This window comes from Catharus ustulatus, chromosome 16 (assembly GCF_009819885.2).
Source record: "Catharus ustulatus isolate bCatUst1 chromosome 16, bCatUst1.pri.v2, whole genome shotgun sequence".
Taxonomy (NCBI): domain Eukaryota; kingdom Metazoa; phylum Chordata; class Aves; order Passeriformes; family Turdidae; genus Catharus; species Catharus ustulatus.
Genome location: NC_046236.1, coordinates 666,864 through 683,211, shown reverse-complemented (window position 1 = coordinate 683,211; position 16,348 = coordinate 666,864). Strand labels below are relative to the sequence as shown.

The window sequence follows — 16,348 nt, the reverse complement described above, 5'->3', positions numbered from 1 at the left end:
TAGGACTTACAGGAATTACTCTGGTTTTGGACCACTAACATTGTGGCCATGGACTCAGATTGAAGGATTTGACTTTTGGGGTTCCCCTGTCATTGCATTAGTGTTGTTGTAAGTCTGGCTCATTCAGGTTGAGATATAATAAAAAAAATGCCTCCGTTGCCTGTACTGTGCCAGTGGCCTCTCCTCATCCTTGCTAATGCCAGGAATGCTTGAGAGGATGGAGTGAGGGGAGAAACTTCCCACGTTTGTGCAGTGTCACAGTGGGAGCAGGGCTGAGTGGGCACTGGCAGGAGGAGGCCTACCTGCAGCCAGCTCATTAGCAAACTGAGCTTATCATTTTCAACAACCCAAGCAGCTGACTTGACATATTCCCCTCACAGCCTGTGTTCCCAGGGACGACAAGCTGCTTCCACCCCGTGGCCTTGGTGAAGGCATGCCACAGCTATGGCTGTGGGCATGGAAGCCCCTGGCACCACACCATTGATGAAAATTGTGCCAGGTAGCAGCCAGGTTGCAAGCTGTGTGAGGTGCTAGCATCTTTGGGGTGACACAGGGACATACTAGGAGAGAGGAAGAGGGGGAGGCAGGACAAGGCATGCATCCTGATGGTCTATGGCACAGCATCCCAGTGTCCTGTTCCCAGTAGGGGTCCTGGGATGGGTGGCAGCAGCCCTCAGCTCCTGCTGCAGCACCACCAAATTGGGGCAGCAAAATTCTCTTTTCCATGAGGATTCTGTCAGCTGCTAAGGGCTGGCAGGCAGCCCCAGCTCTCCCAACACTTGAGAGGCACTGGGGTGGCTGTGCTGCCTCCACCTCACCCTTCATCTCCTGCAGGCAGCACCTCACCTCCCAGCCCTCCCCAAGGAATGGTTTCTGCATCTCTTTGGATTACAGAGGTTTAGGTTGGATATCAAGGAAAGGTTCTTCCCCTAGAGGATGCTGGGGACTGCCCAGGCTCCCCAGGGAATGGGCATGGCCCCAAGGGTGCCAGAGCTCCAGGAGTGTGGTTTGGGACAGCACTGCCAGGGATGCACAGGGTGGGATTGTTGGGGTGTCTGTGCAGGGCCAGGAGTTGGATTCGATGACAATATTTGGTCCCTTACAGCTTGGGATATTCTGTAATTCTATTACCAGCTCCTTCTACTTTTGTTCCAAAACTGATATAATCCCAAGTGAAGTGGACGCCCTGCGGGCATTCACCTCCCCAGGGCTCCAGCACCATTTCCCTGGGCATTGAGAGGCTCAGTTTCTGCTCCAGATGATAAAGAGAGCACTTACCAAAGAGCAGTAATAGAAAAAATGCCAAAACCTGATAATGCAAGCTGGATTTGGCTGGGACCAGGGAGGATTATTGAATATAGCATGGGTTTGTAGGAGCAGAGCTGCTGCAGGTTGCAGTGTTTCATACCTGGCTGTGGCTCAAGTCCCTCTCCTTGCAGGGCTGAGTAGATGGAAAGTATCTCTGATCCAAGGTGGCTTTTCTGGAGAGGACAGGGTGGGCAAAGCAGCCCAGGATGCCCAGGACTTGATGGGATGGGGTGAGCACAGATGCTGCAGCCCAGGAGAAATGGCAGCCAGTGATGTCTGGGCTGCAGAGGAGTGGGACAACTCCTCTCTCACAGACAAACCTCTGACCCTGTGCCAAGCCACAGGCTGGGCTCTCCCACCCAGATGCTGCTTCTTGTGGGCTGGCAGGGTTTGCCTGTGATTTGGGAGTGCTGCAAAGCTCAGCCAAGCCAGGTGAACATGTGCATGGAGCCGACCGCTGCCATGGGGCATATGTTGAGGAGGATCTGGCAGCTGTACCCTGGGTCTGGGAAGCCAGTTCCTGACTCTCCCTCGGGGAACAGAGTTAATAAATCTCTGCTGCTTCTGTTTCCTTGGCTGCCCCTCCTTCAGTAAAGCAGAAAGTATTTCCACTCCTCCTTTATCTAGGGGTGGATCTGCTGGGATTGGGAGCTCCTCAGAGGAGGAGCAAGGGTCCCAGATGCTGGCAATGGAGAACTGGTGCTCCCGGAAAGGCATATAAATACACAGAGATGTGACAAGACAATTTGTTTTTTCCAAAGATGTGTCCCATATCTGCAACTCAGGTATCTACACTCCTTCAAGAAAAGGCAAGGCAAGGATCCTGATAGTGGATGTTTAGAGCAGGCATGGAGCAGGTGGATGGGAGCAGTGTGCTGTGGATTTGAACAAATTTGCACCTACTACAGCACTGGCCCAGGGCAGAGGCTGACCATCGCAATGAAAGCAGATGCTCATAGAATCACAGACTGGTTTGGATTGGAAGGTACCTTGAAGATCATCTGGTTGCAATCCTCTGCCATGGCCAGGAACACCTTCCACTAGACCAGACTGCCGATGGTTCAGTTAATACTCAGGAGGCAAATCACTAACCCAGAGGCCAGGAACTACTACATCTTATTTAAACAAACTCCGGCTTGTGTTACTAAGTAACTCTTCAACTCTCGTTTGCCTCTGCTGGGATGAAGCATCCTTGGAAAAGGCACAAAAATACTGGCTGCAGGTTGTGTCTAACTGAGCAGAGCCCTAGGCCAGTGAGTGGGGAGTACTCCCACTGCCAGCATCACTGCTGGACCCTGTGGGACAGAAAAGCTGGGAGGATGGAAAAGGCAGAGCAACCTGCAGGATTAATTCAAAGGTGGTAATTGAAAAGTCAAATAAAGGATGGCTGTACATTACTCCCGGTAGTTTAAACAAAGCTGTAAACTGTGAGCTTTCTCCAATGAAAACTGGTGAAGCAGTAGCAGCTAAGCATCAAGATGCAAAAATACCGTCAATATGAAGTGCAAGACATGCTTTCTGACAAGCACAGCTTGATGAGTTAAGCTCCAAGCCTCCATTCAGGCTCCACGGGCCAGATCCTGGCAGCAAGAGGCTGGGAGCAGCAGAGCTTGGTGTGTGGGCAGTGGTGCGGAGCTGTACCATGCCCCCAGCCCTGCCTTCCCTGGGGCTGGGCTGGGCTCCCTGAGCCAGCCCTCTCCACAGGTTGTGTCAGGATGAGGAAGGATGGAGATGCTGCAGATGCAGTGGTGGGATGGGCCATGATGCAATGCGGGACCCATCAGGGTAATGTGGGATGCTCTTCCCAGGAACAGGAAGGAACAGTGTGTTTTTGTGGAACTGTGGGAAATCCCACTGTGGCAGGGCAAGTGGGCAGAGACTGGTCTGGCAGACACCAAGCTCATATCCCAATGACACTTATCCCAGTGATAAGTTGTGCACTTAAGATGAGCAAAGCTGCCTTAATTACTGATCTGGGTAAAGCTTTCAGAGTCACTGAAATCTGCCTTCCACCACACAGAGAGAGATCAGCTTAGATGAATTGGATCCTGATTGGGCTGAGATTTATGTCTGTCTATAAACTTTACACCAGGAACAGACCAAGAAAGGCCCTGTGTTTCCAACAGCCCTGTGTCATGCCAAGACTCCCTTGCTCGCTGCCATTTGTTATTACAGCTGAGCCCCCAAAATATCCCTGTCAGAAAGATGTCCACTTCCAGTGCTAGCCAAGATCTGATAAGGATGGAGCATCTGGTCCCCATTAAGGGCTGCTTGCTCTGGTTTCTGGCTGTGCAGGGTGGGGCTCAAGTGCCATGGTGCTCCCACCATTCCCATCTGGTGAAAATTAGGGAAACGGTAACATCAGGGGGCTGTGGGGGTGGGTGGGGGAGATGTTTTTGTTTTGCTTTGAAATCACGTTCAACTCTTACACTGATGGAGGCCAAGATAACCTCCTCCAGTTCATAGCCAGCCCAGCTCCAGGCAAGCAGATGGGAAAGTCCTCTCTTGAACAAGCATCTCCTTCCCACATCCCTCCATGTAGACAATTCTTATTATCCATCATCCAGTGTGATGTGGTGTGATGTGATGTGATGTGATGTGATGTAGCATTCTGAGAGCGAAGACAACTTTCACCCAACTCAGGTGTGGCTTATCCCTAGAGAGACTGTGGTGGAAAGGGGTGGGGTCATCCTTTGCCCAGGGTCTCCAGGAGTCAGGAGGCTTATAAGCTTGGGAAACATTGAGAAAACATGCTTCATTTTAAAACCAAGACAAGGTCAAGATTTGTGTAAAAAAAACCCAGTGTTGATTCAGCTCCATGGGCTGAAAAGCTCAGAGGTAGGGGAGGAAGTGGAGAAGATGGTTTTAACTGCTGTGACAAGGAACATGTCCATGGAGTTGAGGTGGGGGAAGATCTTAAATGAGAGCTGGTGGCTGCAGGCACCTGTGGAAATTGCTGAGGCTCCAGGTGCTCATCCTGAGCATCCCTGTCAGAAAGGCCATACCCTGGCCAATCCCTTTGTCCACTCACCCTTCTGCCTGTGCTGCTCACAGCATGTGGGTCCATGGTTGGTCCAGAGGGCCCAGCTGGGTTTGTGTTGTGCCAGCCTCAGCAGCTGATTTCCAGCGGTGCTCTGGCAGGCTCCCCCTCCACCTCTCTGGGACTGCACCTTGGCTCCAGTTTGGGGTTTGTGTTGTGTCTCCCCTCTCACACAACCATTTCTCTCTCTCCTACCCAGCTTGTGACTGCCACCCAGTCGGTGCAGCTGGCAAGACCTGCAACCAGACCACGGGGCAGTGCCCATGCAAGGACGGCGTGACTGGCCTCACCTGCAACCGCTGTGCCAAGGGCTACCAGCAGAGCCGCTCGCCGGTGGCCCCCTGCATCAGTGAGTGTGCCATGCCTTGCCCTGCACTCAGGGACCCCCACAGGCACCAGGGGATTCCCCTTGGCCCCCCACTCACCTTGGATGGCTTGTGGTGGGTGGGAGGCTCAGACAAGAGGCTGTCTGTCCTTATGGATGTTCTCCAGGAAGTGGTTGAGTAGGACTCTGTTCATTTTCTGGGGTGACCTGGGCTTCAGCTGCCCCCAGCACAGGAGGCTCTGGATGACCCCTTGGGCCAGTGCTTCCAGCTGGCTGAAACAGCTCTGCTGGGTCCCATCCTTGGTACATGCCCTCCTCACCCAGCTGAGCCCTGAGTGTGGTCACTTCTGGGGCAGGGCCACAGCCTGTGGTCAGCATAAAACTGTGTTTATTGTTACAGTGGGTTTGAATTTGACCCAAGTGGCAGAGGAACAACTTCCCATCCTGCTGCATTTGCTGGGCTACTGGAGCAGTGGCAGTGCGAGTGACTGGTGGAGCTGACTCCCCTCTCTCTGTTCTTTCCCAGATTTGAGTTTAGGAAAGAAATTCCCCCAGGTTTTCCTGCCAAGAGTCCTGAGAAAGTGTTATCCTTTTCCACATTTATCCCTGTGTTGGGCAGCCTGAAGCATGCTGAGATCAGCTAGGCACCCATCTGATGTCCAAACTGAGTTCAGATGAGCTGAACACCCAGGGAGCATCCATCTCTGGAGCACACATCCTCGCAAAACTACTTAGAGCTCTTGGGGATTGCAAAATTGCAGCCTGGCCCAATTTACTGAACTCAGTTTGTGCATCTCCTGGTCTATTCTATAGTCTGCAATGGTCAGGTCAGATTCATCCCATCATCTCTCATTTGTGACCAACAAAATCTCCTTGTGCCCATTTTCAGAGGGCTTTTTCCCAATTGTCACCCCCAGAGCTGGGGATCTTATCCTTAAGCTACCTCTCCCCTTCTTTTCCAGAAATTCCTGCCATCAGCCCCACCTCTCTGGTCACCAGCACAGAAGCACCTGCAGGTAAGTGCTCCATGTCCCTGACCGAGTCCATAGCCCCAGCCCTGCACAGAGACCTAGGGGCAGATCCCACCTTCCCTCTCCCTGGCACAGCATAGGGGAGAGCTGAGCTCTATACCAAATCATTTGGCAAAATCATTGGTAAAAAATTTTGGTGAAAGATGTGACTGAGATTTAAAATCTGGAACGGAACTAATTAATATCGATGGACTTTTTTGTGAAGGCTTTCTCTATTACCTCCAAGGAGGAGAGCAGGGATGCAGCCCACTGGGGCCTCACTATCTCTTGGCAGATTAAAGAAGGGGTTGTGGCATATAGCACCAGTGGGTACTTGTGAGCTGGCTTTGTTTAACCTTCTTTAATCAGTGCCAGTGCAAGAGGTTTCTCCTCAGTGTCCTTGGTCTCTGCAAGACCCCAGCTCTCTGAGAGTGCTGGGACAGTGAGGGTCTGGAAGGTCTCAGGCAGGTTCTGGGGCCCCCGTGCCGGGGCATAGGCTGCCAGGTCTCCCCTGGGACATGGGTGACATGGTCCTCACCTCATCCAGGCTTGCAGGAGTTAAAGGGCTGGGTATGAGCTGCTTGTCCTGGCTGCACAGGGTGATGGGACCATGGGTGACGGGACCATGGAGGGACTAGTGTCACTGCTGTGGTCACCCAGAGAGAGGTGACAGCTCCACTGACAGACTGCAGGCCTCACACAGGCAAGGGAGGCATTGCTGCCATGGTCCTCAAAGGTCCTCAAGAGCTGCCCTGGTTCCCCAGACTGGAGTGGGAAGGTTGGCATCTCACTACAAGCTGCAGGGTCAACTTTGCTCCTGCATAGGCTTGGCTGGGGCTGGGCACTGCTGGGTGGGGGCACAAATGCTCCCTGCACTGATGGATTAGGGTGGCCCAAGGTCCCACCCAAGTACCCTGAGCTCCCACTGTGTCATGGTACATCCCAGTAGTGCTGTGCTGTGCCCTGGATCCCGTGCCACCATGCTCAGCCCTCCAGTGCTGCAGGATGCACCCAGCAAGGTAAAGAGGGCTATAGCAGTGCTTTCCTTCCTCTCCTCCTCCCCCTTCTGCAGTCCCCTCAGCACTGCAGTGTGCCTGTTTCCAGCCATCCCAGGTCTGTCCCCATGTAGGGATTGCAAGCCAGGTGAAGGAGGACAAGCTGGGAAAGAAGCAGCTCCTTCCTTCCTTGGGCCACCCCTCCTCCTGATGTCCCCAAGAGCCCGGCCTTCCCCTGCATTCCGCTGTGGTGGAATAGACATCCCAAACAATTCTCCATTCCATGCCATGGCACATGGTCCTGTGGAGACAGCAGGGGCCCCTCCTGCTGCCCATATTTAATGAGCAGCTTCCCTGTGCCCTGTTTGGGGTACATCTATCCCAAGGAAGCCTACATCCTTCTTGGAGAACCAGTGAGCTCTTTTGTATACACCTCCCCAGCTCCCCTTACCATGGCCACCTTGCCCTGGCAGTGGAAAATGCCAACAGCCTCTTCCCAGACTGGTGTGTGTCTGGGATGTGCTCTCCAGCCCTCTGGGAACATTTTCCAAGACAGCTGCTGCAACCCCATCCATGAACTCACTGGTATGAGCTGCAGGAGAGAGACAGGGATGAGGTGTGTTAAAGAGATGGAATTTTTGACTCCTCACAACAAGACAGACATTGAGGGGCTGGAGCATGCCTAGAGAAGGGAAAGGAGCTGGGAAGGGTCTGGAGCACAAGTCTGATAAGGAATAGCTGAAGGATCTGGTGGGGCTCAGCCTGGAGAAAAGGAGGCTCAGGGGGAACCTTCTGGCTCCCTGACAGGAGGGGACAGCCGGGTGAGGGATCGGACTCTGCTTGCAGGAAACAAGGAACAGGACAAGAGGAAACAGCGTCAAGTTGTGCCAGGGGAGGGTCAGGTTGGACATCAGGGAAAATTTCTTCCCTGCAAAGGTTGTCAGGCAGTGAACCAGGCTGCCCAGGGCAGTGGTGGAGTCACCATCCCTGAAAGTGTTCAAAAAGCCAGTAGATGTGGCACTTTGCAATGTGGTTTAGAGGGCATGGTGGTATTTGGTTCAAGGTTGGATTTGATGATCTTGGAGGCCTTTTCCAACCTTAATGATTCTGTGTTCCTCTGGCAGGAGTAAAGTGTGTGGATGGCAATGGAGAGGAGAAATGCACAGGAGGAACACGTAGCTCCTTGTGGAGTGGTGCTGGCTTAGCACACGTGGACCCCAAGGAGTGGGGTCTCTGCACAGCCTGCTACCCCACCCAGCACCTATGGGCACTGCTGAGGCCTCACAGCCCTGCCTCTAGAGGCTCTGGAAAAGAGGGAGTGTTTTCAGGACAGTGAGGAGAAGCCCTGCCTGGATCTGGCAGAGGTTTCACTCCTCACTGTGGAAGAGGGGGGAGATGAGACTTGGAGTGCACATGCTGCCCAATGGGGAGATGCTGAGATGAAGTGATGGTAGCACTGCTGGGGGGAGCTGTGTGGGACACCTCTTCTCCTACCTCCCTCCCCACCCTGCCGGCTGTGGGGAGGGTGCTGGGAACATCAGGCTTTGGGAAAAAGGAAATAATGCGAGGACGGAATGAGTGATTTGGCCAGTTTTATTGCCAAGAGAGAGTGCAGCATGGAGCAGAGTTAATCAAGGTGACTCCCCTCTGGTGCTTTATAAATAGGATCAGTCTCACAATGATGTCTGAGCTGTTCAGCTGCACAAAAATGAACAGCACTGGCAGAGAGCTGAGTTCTTTGCTCTGTTTTAGCAGAGCCGGTCAGCCCCAGACTGCCTCCAGTTTATCTATGGGTTTGTTGGTTTAAGATTTCTGGCTTCTAGCTCAAATATCCTTAATGCAAAGTACAGTAAATTCACGAATACAAGCCGCACTGAGTATAAGCCACATCTCTGGGTGTTGGCAAATATTTCGGTTTTTGTCCATAAATAAGCCGCACCTGAATATAAGCCGCTCTGTCCTTCGCAGCGAGGACCTGCTTGCAACAACGTTGCCAAATACTAACAGAACGGCGGCAGGGCGGGGTTTACTGGCTCAGCTAAGGCTGTGCAGGCTCGGCCCGCTAGGGGCTGCTGATGGGGCCAGGAAGCCCAGCCCGGCGCTGCCGCTCGGCGGGGCCACTGGGGGCCGGCCGCCGCTGCCACTGGGCTCGGTCACCACGGCCCAGCGCTGCCCTGTGGTGGCAGGCAGGGGCGGAGCCCCCCGCCGCCTCCCCGAGCCGCGGCAATGGCGGCGCAGGGCCCCCCCGTCTCTCCCCCGGGCTGCGGCAGAGGAGGGAAGGAAAGAGCTCTCCCTCCTCTCTCCCCGCCCCCCATGCTACCTGCAGGCAGCCAGGCTCCACCCGCGGTGCAACAGAGTAGCAATTTGTAACAATCGCAAAATGCCGACTTTGCAGCAGCTCTGCTCGGCACTCTGGCTGGCACTTCTGAGGTTGTAAATGTCAGAAAATTATTCACATATTAGCCGCTCCTGAGTATTAGCCGCATTTCCGGTTTAGGAGCAAAATCTTAGTCAAATTGGTGCGGCTTGTATTCATGAAATTACTGTAGCTGCCTCTGCCCAGAGTCTGTGCCACTGGAGGATCAGGGGACCCGGTGGGGTCCTGCTGCCCCCTTTGCTGGGGGATAAGGGATGGGAGGTGATGCTACCCTGGCTGATGCTGCCAGGGTTACCTGCACTGGTAGGCTTGTCCTGCAAGCAGGGCTGCCAACAGTAGTCCTTGCCTGCTCCCTGATCCCCCTCAGCCTACATCCCTTTGCCCAAGGAGTCCCCAGCTCTCCCTGAGCAGGGGACTCCCCAAGGGGCCCACAGCACCTCAGGCAGCCACTAAACCCCTTCTCCCCCTATTTCCCCATCTCCCACTCTGCCTCTGGCAGCAGGTGCTGGCTGCAGGAACAGGGGCACATTGTTCAGGGCTGCCATGCTCAGGTGCTGGGCTTCCCGCCCTCTCCCCATCCTCCTCCGTGCTGGGGTTCAGTCCCTGGGTGTGTCCAGGCTTTACACTAACACTGCAGTCTTCTGCATTACTTTTTCCAGTTTTCTCCTGCCTTTCCAATTTTCCAAAGCCTTTGAGGTCCAGCTTTGATGTGTGTACCTGAGCAGCTGACTGGCTTGGTGATGAAACATCCCAGATCCACTTCTCATAATTTTTATTATCTTATAAGATTTTCCACTTGGTGGAAAAAAATAAAATCCACGTTTCCCCATTAGCAGAATTGACAAATTAGCAAAATAGGGCTTTGAGGGAATTCAATGTAAGCAGCAAAAGATTTGTAGCCATAGCACCTAATTAAGTTACATGTCTCTTAAAACAAAATATTCCTTTTTTTTCAAGAAGAGGAGAAGTAAACTTGATGTGCAAAGCTGCCACCTCTCACACACACGCTCCCCCACAGGGATGGGGAAGGCCCACACCAGGCTCTGGTTATCAGCTGCTTCCTCCCACTCTGCACCACAGCATCTCCCAGGGATGCAGCAGTGTTAGAGCTCAGACTGTAGCATGTCCCAGGGATACACTTGTGCCTAGGATGGGGCTGTAGTGAATCCCAGGGATGCAGCAGTGTCAGGGATGGGGCTGTAGCATATCCCAGAGATGCAAAAGCATTTCAGGGTTGGTGGGTGTACTGCCATGCCATGGGCTGTGTCAGATCTCTGCTGATCCCTAGCCCTCCTGTGGGGCCTGGCTGCCCCAGCCAGCTGCACAGACACAGCAGAAGGGCGGCTAAAGCTGCTCCTCTCCCCAGTGCCCTGCAGAATGTGTAAATCCATGGACTCTCAGGGCCTGTCTGTGGGAGCAGCCCCATCAGGTACACAGCATCCCAGTGCGCTTGGGAGGATGGAACCATGGTCCATAGCTATGCTGTGATCAGGAGTGGGGGGCTGAGATCCCCAAGCAGAGAACTCCCATGGCAAAACCCTGCAGGAGCAGGACAGAATGCTCAGGAAGAGGCAGTTTGGGGAGGTGCAGGCAGGATCCATCTGCCCTGACATACCTTGCCACTTTCCAGCCACAGCATGTCTGTCCCACACCCAGTGATGGAGGAGGACATGTGTTCAGGGCCAAGGAATGGAAATGCTTCCCGTTATTTAGACTTATTTCTTCCCAAGTTTCTTAGATAACTGGAGCAGGAATTGATTTTACATTTGAGGAATGTGCCTCAGCACAAAGCCATGGTTAAAAAAAAAATCCTAAATTAATCCCTAATTTTTAATTCCCAACACAATTTTCTGGCTCCTTTGAATCCCAGTGTTATGTTGTTAATTACAAGCAGGAGCCCAGGGCAGTTATAGGATTTCTTTCTGCATCTTTCTCATCCCCATTGCCAAGGGGTGGGGGTGGCAGAGGCTGCCCCACAGCCTGCTCCCACCACCCATCAGCCCACATTCCACCACCCCGGTGCCCATCACCCCAGCCCAGGCACGCTCCAGCCGAGCCCCCAGGCCATGCTACCCTCCTCCCCCACAGCACCCGTGTGGGAAGGCCTGTGGCAACTGATGCCAGGTGCAGGATGGTTTCTGTGCCCCTTTGCCTGGGAGGAAAAGGTCTTCTGTTCTGACAGGTGCATTTGCAAATAAGGTGGCAGGCTATCTTCAGAGTCCCTTTCATGATGCAGGAAAGGATGGAGCAGTGTCAGGTCAGGTCTGGGAGGGGGCTGTAGGATATCCCAGAGAACACAGCAGGCTGACCCTGAGGCTGTAGCACATCCCAGGGGATGCAGTGGGTGAGGGCACCTTCAGTGCCACCACCAAGCGCTCCAGCACACTCAGCAGCCACCCCTCCTACAGAGAGGCCCTAAGCCCCCTCTGTAGCCACCATGGCAGTTTCAGGGGAGGCAGCAGGGCCAAGGCAGCTCTGCCAGCCCAGGCAGAGGGGCAGTGTGGCAGCATGGGGGAGGGGGCTGAACTGAGAATCGGAGCTCATCCCCCTCTGCCAAGAATTAGCTTCATGCTGCACTGCTTCTATCACTGACAAATTTGGAGCAGGTGGTAGATAAAGTCCCAGAAAAAAAGGAGCTGGTCAGAGCCCAGGGTGAGTTTGTGCTCCTGGACTCATTTCTCCTCCTCCCCTTGGCACAGGATTCTGTTATTCCCAGTCTTCCCCCAGAGCTTCGCCTCCATCCCCAGTGATCACTGTAGCAACCCACAAACAAAGACAATTTTAGAGGCTGCTGGCTCTGTCCTGGGACGTGGGGCCAAGCCAGAGGGAGAACCTGCAAAAGGCAGAGAAAAGAAGAAAGATGGGCTCAGAAAAAAACATACAATTTGGAAAGAGACAAATTGAGATGTTCAAAGGAAGACGGCAGAGTAAAGAAAGGAGGAGAACAGGGCTGCTTTGAGCAATTGTTGGGATCAAAGGCTTTGGGGAGAAGGAAAGAGGCATTCCCTACCCTCCCTCTGCTTGAGATGCAAATCTGCGGGCTTTAGAAATGCACAGAAAATGTTCTGGAGGACAGGAGCCTTGGGGGGCAGCAGGGTGGTGGAGGATAGCCTGGTGGCCTCCCCAGCCCCTCTGGAGCAGCCTGAGCAGGTGATGCCTGCACAGCAGCAGTGATGTGGTAGAGCAGAGCCACTTCCCTCACCTGCCTCCTTCCCACAGTCTGAGTCCCCTTCCCCAGTAATGGGAACCTATGAGGTACAGGTCCCTGGAGGGGCTGCCCCCTGAGGGTGCTTCCCACCACTCTGCCCCCTGAGAACTGAATCACTCTGAGGATCACGACTACCTTGGTTTGGTGTCAGACCTACCTTTGGATCTGCCCCTCTGTGGGGATGATTGTGGGATTGGTGCCAAATTCTGTTTTCCCACAATCACCCAGGACTGCAAGGTCACAGCTGTTCTGTTGATTCTCCTTGGCCATGGCCCCTGTGAGCCCTCCGTAGAGACCACTATCACCTCACCTGCATTCCTCCCATCCTTCCCTTTGTGTGTCTGGAAGGAGTCTCCAGGCTTCCTCCACCACCGCTGTGCTGACTTGTCCTGCAGGACACCGTCACCACAAGTGACAGAGTCTGCTCAATGTCCCCAAGGTCACTTGGTTCCTCTTCCCAGCTGATGTGGTATCAGCCGTTTGTGCTGATCTTTGAGTCCCCAGCCCCTGTGAGGTGCCAGGGGAGCAGCTGGGCTCCACAGACCCCATCCCCAGCAGTGCTCAGGCTCTGACGTGGGAGGAGACAAGTACCCACCACTTTCTGACAGGCTGGGTCTTGCTGCTGTCCCCTCCACCCCACTCCCTCCTCCCCTGTGGAGAGATGAGTGTCCACGTGCCTCAAGCCCCTCAGTGCTCAACCCATTGTTCTTCTGCCACAGACTGTGACTCCTACTGCAAACCAGCCAAGGGCAACTACAAGATTAACATGAAGAAATACTGCAAGAAGGACTATGGTAAGGGCCTCTGACCTCCCTGAGCCACCCTGGGCTTTGCCCCAGAGGCAGGTGAGGGCTGGGTGTGGCCAGAGGCAGGTGGGGCAGATGAAGGCATCCAGGGGGTGGGGGACACTCCAGATGGAGAGGGTTCTCCAAATCAGCCCTCCCAAAACTGCAATGGATGAGGCAGGTGAGGCGGAGGCGGGAGGGCAGTTCCTGTCCCCAACCTTCCTTTGGGGATCAAGGCAAAGCATCCCACATCACTTTGCCTTCCCCTTTTTTCCCTCAGTGGTCCAGGTGAACATCCTTGAGATGGAGACAGTGGCCAACTGGGCCAAGTTTACCATCAACATCCTCTCTGTCTACAAGTGCCGTGATGAGCGGGTCAAGCGTGGTGACAACTTTTTGTGGATCCACCTGAAAGACCTGTCCTGCAAGTGCCCCAAGATCCAGATCAGCAAGAAATACTTGGTCATGGGGATCAGCGAGAACTCCACTGACCGGCCCGGACTGATGGCCGACAAGAACAGCCTCGTCATCCAATGGCGGGACGCCTGGACACGCCGCCTTCGGAAACTGCAGCGGCGGGAGAAGAAGGGCAAGTGTGTGAAGCCCTGAGGGGTTTGCACCCACCCTGTCCCCCATGCCCAGCCCCAGCCCAGCTGGGCACTGCCAGACTGCGCCTACGGACTCTGTACATATATATAGTGTGAACGGACTGTCTATAGTGTATATTTTGGCAACAGTTTCCTGTTGTGTGCGTGCACACAGGTGGGTGTGTGTGTCAGTCCTCTTCTCTAAATGTGTATTAAAAACAATGCCGTAATGACAAATCTTTAATGAGGAGCAAAGTGGATCGAGGTCTTGTGGGTGCCTGTCACCTGAAGGAGCTTGAAGGTGATTGGTGTCCTGCTCCAAGCACTCTGGAGCTCATTTTCAAGGCTTTTATATTCCCTTTAACACAGTTGTCTTCTGCCCAGTGCTGACATCTCAGTTGACAGCCTTCAATTCTCCAACATCCAGGATATGATTCTTCCTCACTCTGAAAATGTGCTCACTCTGAAATGCTGCCAGACCTCTGTCTGCCTTTCTCCTTGCCCAGGAGGAATGAAGGTCAGAGTCTTCTGTCTCTCATCCCAATGTGTGGGCAGGCTGAGTGGAAACTGTCCAGTGCTGCAGAGCATCCAGCCCCAGGAGCTCTACCAGGAAGGACAAATGAACTTTTACAGGGGCTGATTCCCTGGTGACCTTGGGCTCACATGGACGTGCTGGCTGGGGCAGGACCTGTGCAGTGCCATGGGAGGAGCCAGGCCCTGGCTGGTGGCCACTGCCAGGCAGGACTGTGTCCACCGGGGAGAAAGGGACAGACCTGGCAATCCCTGGTTGCCACTGTCCTGGTGCCTAGCCCAGACAGCCCACGAAAGACCTGAACACACCATTTTCCCCTTCCATGTCCACCTGCTCCATCTGAACCTGTGCTGGACTGGACAGGCTGACCAGAGCCATCGTGTATCATCATCCATCCACCCAGGTCTCTGTGCCTGTTTTTTCACCTCATACCAACTGACATAATTTCACCTATTTCTGTTGAGATGACACCAAGTGACCATCTGCCTTGGTGTGCATTTTCCAGAGCTGGCCAAACTGTGTGCTCTCCTGGGAAGAATTGCTGTGGCCAAGGTTGTCCAAGGAGATGCACAAGGCAGAGGTGACGGGAAGAGAGAAGAGTTTTCATTGGTCCACCTCTAGTCTTTTGTATCTTCTTCACCATGTATTAGTCTCTGGTTAAACAGACACCAGTATCTTCCCATGTTGAGATTGTAGCGGTCTTGGCTTAATAAATACAAATAGAAATAATAGGTGCTCTGACAATAGATATTCCTTTCCACACAAACCTTGCCTTGCTTATTGAATGGCTCAGTGAGGGGTTGTAGCCTACATCACAGTCTTCCAGTCCATTAGGATGAAACTTTACACTTTACAGCCCACGGCAGCTTGTGTGGACTCCCCTTTCCATGGTGTTGCTTCTGGGCTTCAGCATCCCAGGGTGATGCTGGAGCTTCCAACTGAAGAGACAGGTTTCAGGACAAGGGAATTTGGGAATTGAGGATCTAGACCCTGGGGATGTCTGTGTGGACATGCAGGTGCATTGGTGCAGCTGCTGGAGATGCTGGAAGTGATGTTTCAGAGCTGTGGAGGGCCTGCAGTGCCACTGTTCAGGTCCCATGGGTACTTGGGTGCCTACAGAGGGCATGAGCAGAAATGTGGGGAGGCCAGAAGCTGCGGAGCAATGGGTATGTGGGACCACTTGGGCTTGGATGAGCTGATACTATCCCCCCTCCTGACACAAACCTTCTTCTCTCCTCTGTCTGAGCTGAGGGGACCCTCCCATCCCTGGCTCCTCTTGTTTGGATTGTCACATGCCTCTGCCATGAGATGGATCTTGTAGTTGAGCTACCCAGTTCTCATCTTTCTCCCCATGGCTGCTTGGCCCAGACTTGCCCTTGGCTCAGGCTCGCTCCAACCCCATGCACCCAACAGTCACAGAATCACAGAATAGTTTGGGTTGGAAAGGATCTCAAAGATCACCTTGGACAGGGACACCTTCCACTAGATCAGGATGTTCCAAGCCCCAATCTGGCCTTAGACACTTCCAGGGATGGAACAGTCACAACTTTTCTGGGCCATTGCAGAAGTCCTCACACAGAAGTCAGTGGTGGAACACTCTTTGGGTGTGCAAGGATACGACTTTCATCAGGATCATCCCTTCTGTCCCAGACACTGCTCAGCATCACCCCATGGGATGTGGGGGTTCTCTGACCCCTCTTCTCAGCAGCCACAGCCCAGAAAGAACAGGGCAGCAGCACTGTTTCATGGGCATGGATACTTCTCAGGGCAGGGCTTCAGCAGCATGTGGTTCCTTCAAGCAAGGAGAGGCACAATATGTCTGTGCTGTCCAAAAACACTGTGCACAGCCTTCTCAGGCCAGGAACTCCAGGGTTTCCTTTGGCTCCTGATTTCTCCTCCACTGAAGTGGAACACCTAAAACTCTTGGAGGAATTTGGTGATTGGAGTTCTCCATTTATCCTCCCAGGCAGCTCTTCCCTCTTCTTTCACCTCTGCCATCTGGGACTGTTGAGGAAGGATGGCTTCCAGCTAGCATCTCAGTGTCCTACTGGGGCAGATCAGAGACACCAGAGCAGAACCACCACCCCATGGTCTGTGCTGAGGAGAGGAGCTCTCTCCCTCTCTCCCTTTGGCTGAGGAATCTCTTAAAATCCTGGCTGAAGGACTGGAGGAAGCCACTCT

General features: G+C 53.6%; 1 protein-coding gene across 3 annotated transcripts in view; it reads left to right on the top strand.

The window, feature by feature from the left end:
• The window catches only part of NTN3 (netrin 3), a 31,692-nt gene extending 16,792 nt beyond the window's left edge, over positions 1–14,900 (top strand). For 2 of the 3 annotated variants that reach the window (XM_033074494.2, XM_042779784.1), the window contains 4 exons: positions 4,548–4,697; positions 5,636–5,689; positions 12,983–13,057; positions 13,329–14,900. In XM_033074494.2, coding sequence (XP_032930385.1) covers positions 4,548–4,697; positions 5,636–5,689; positions 12,983–13,057; positions 13,329–13,657 — 608 coding nt within the window. In that variant the 3' untranslated portion in view covers positions 13,658–14,900. The remainder of the gene's footprint in view (positions 1–4,547; positions 4,698–5,635; positions 5,690–12,982; positions 13,058–13,328) is intronic. The other variant, XM_033074495.2, reaches the window with a different exon arrangement.
• The last annotated feature ends 1,448 nt before the right edge of the window (positions 14,901–16,348 follow it).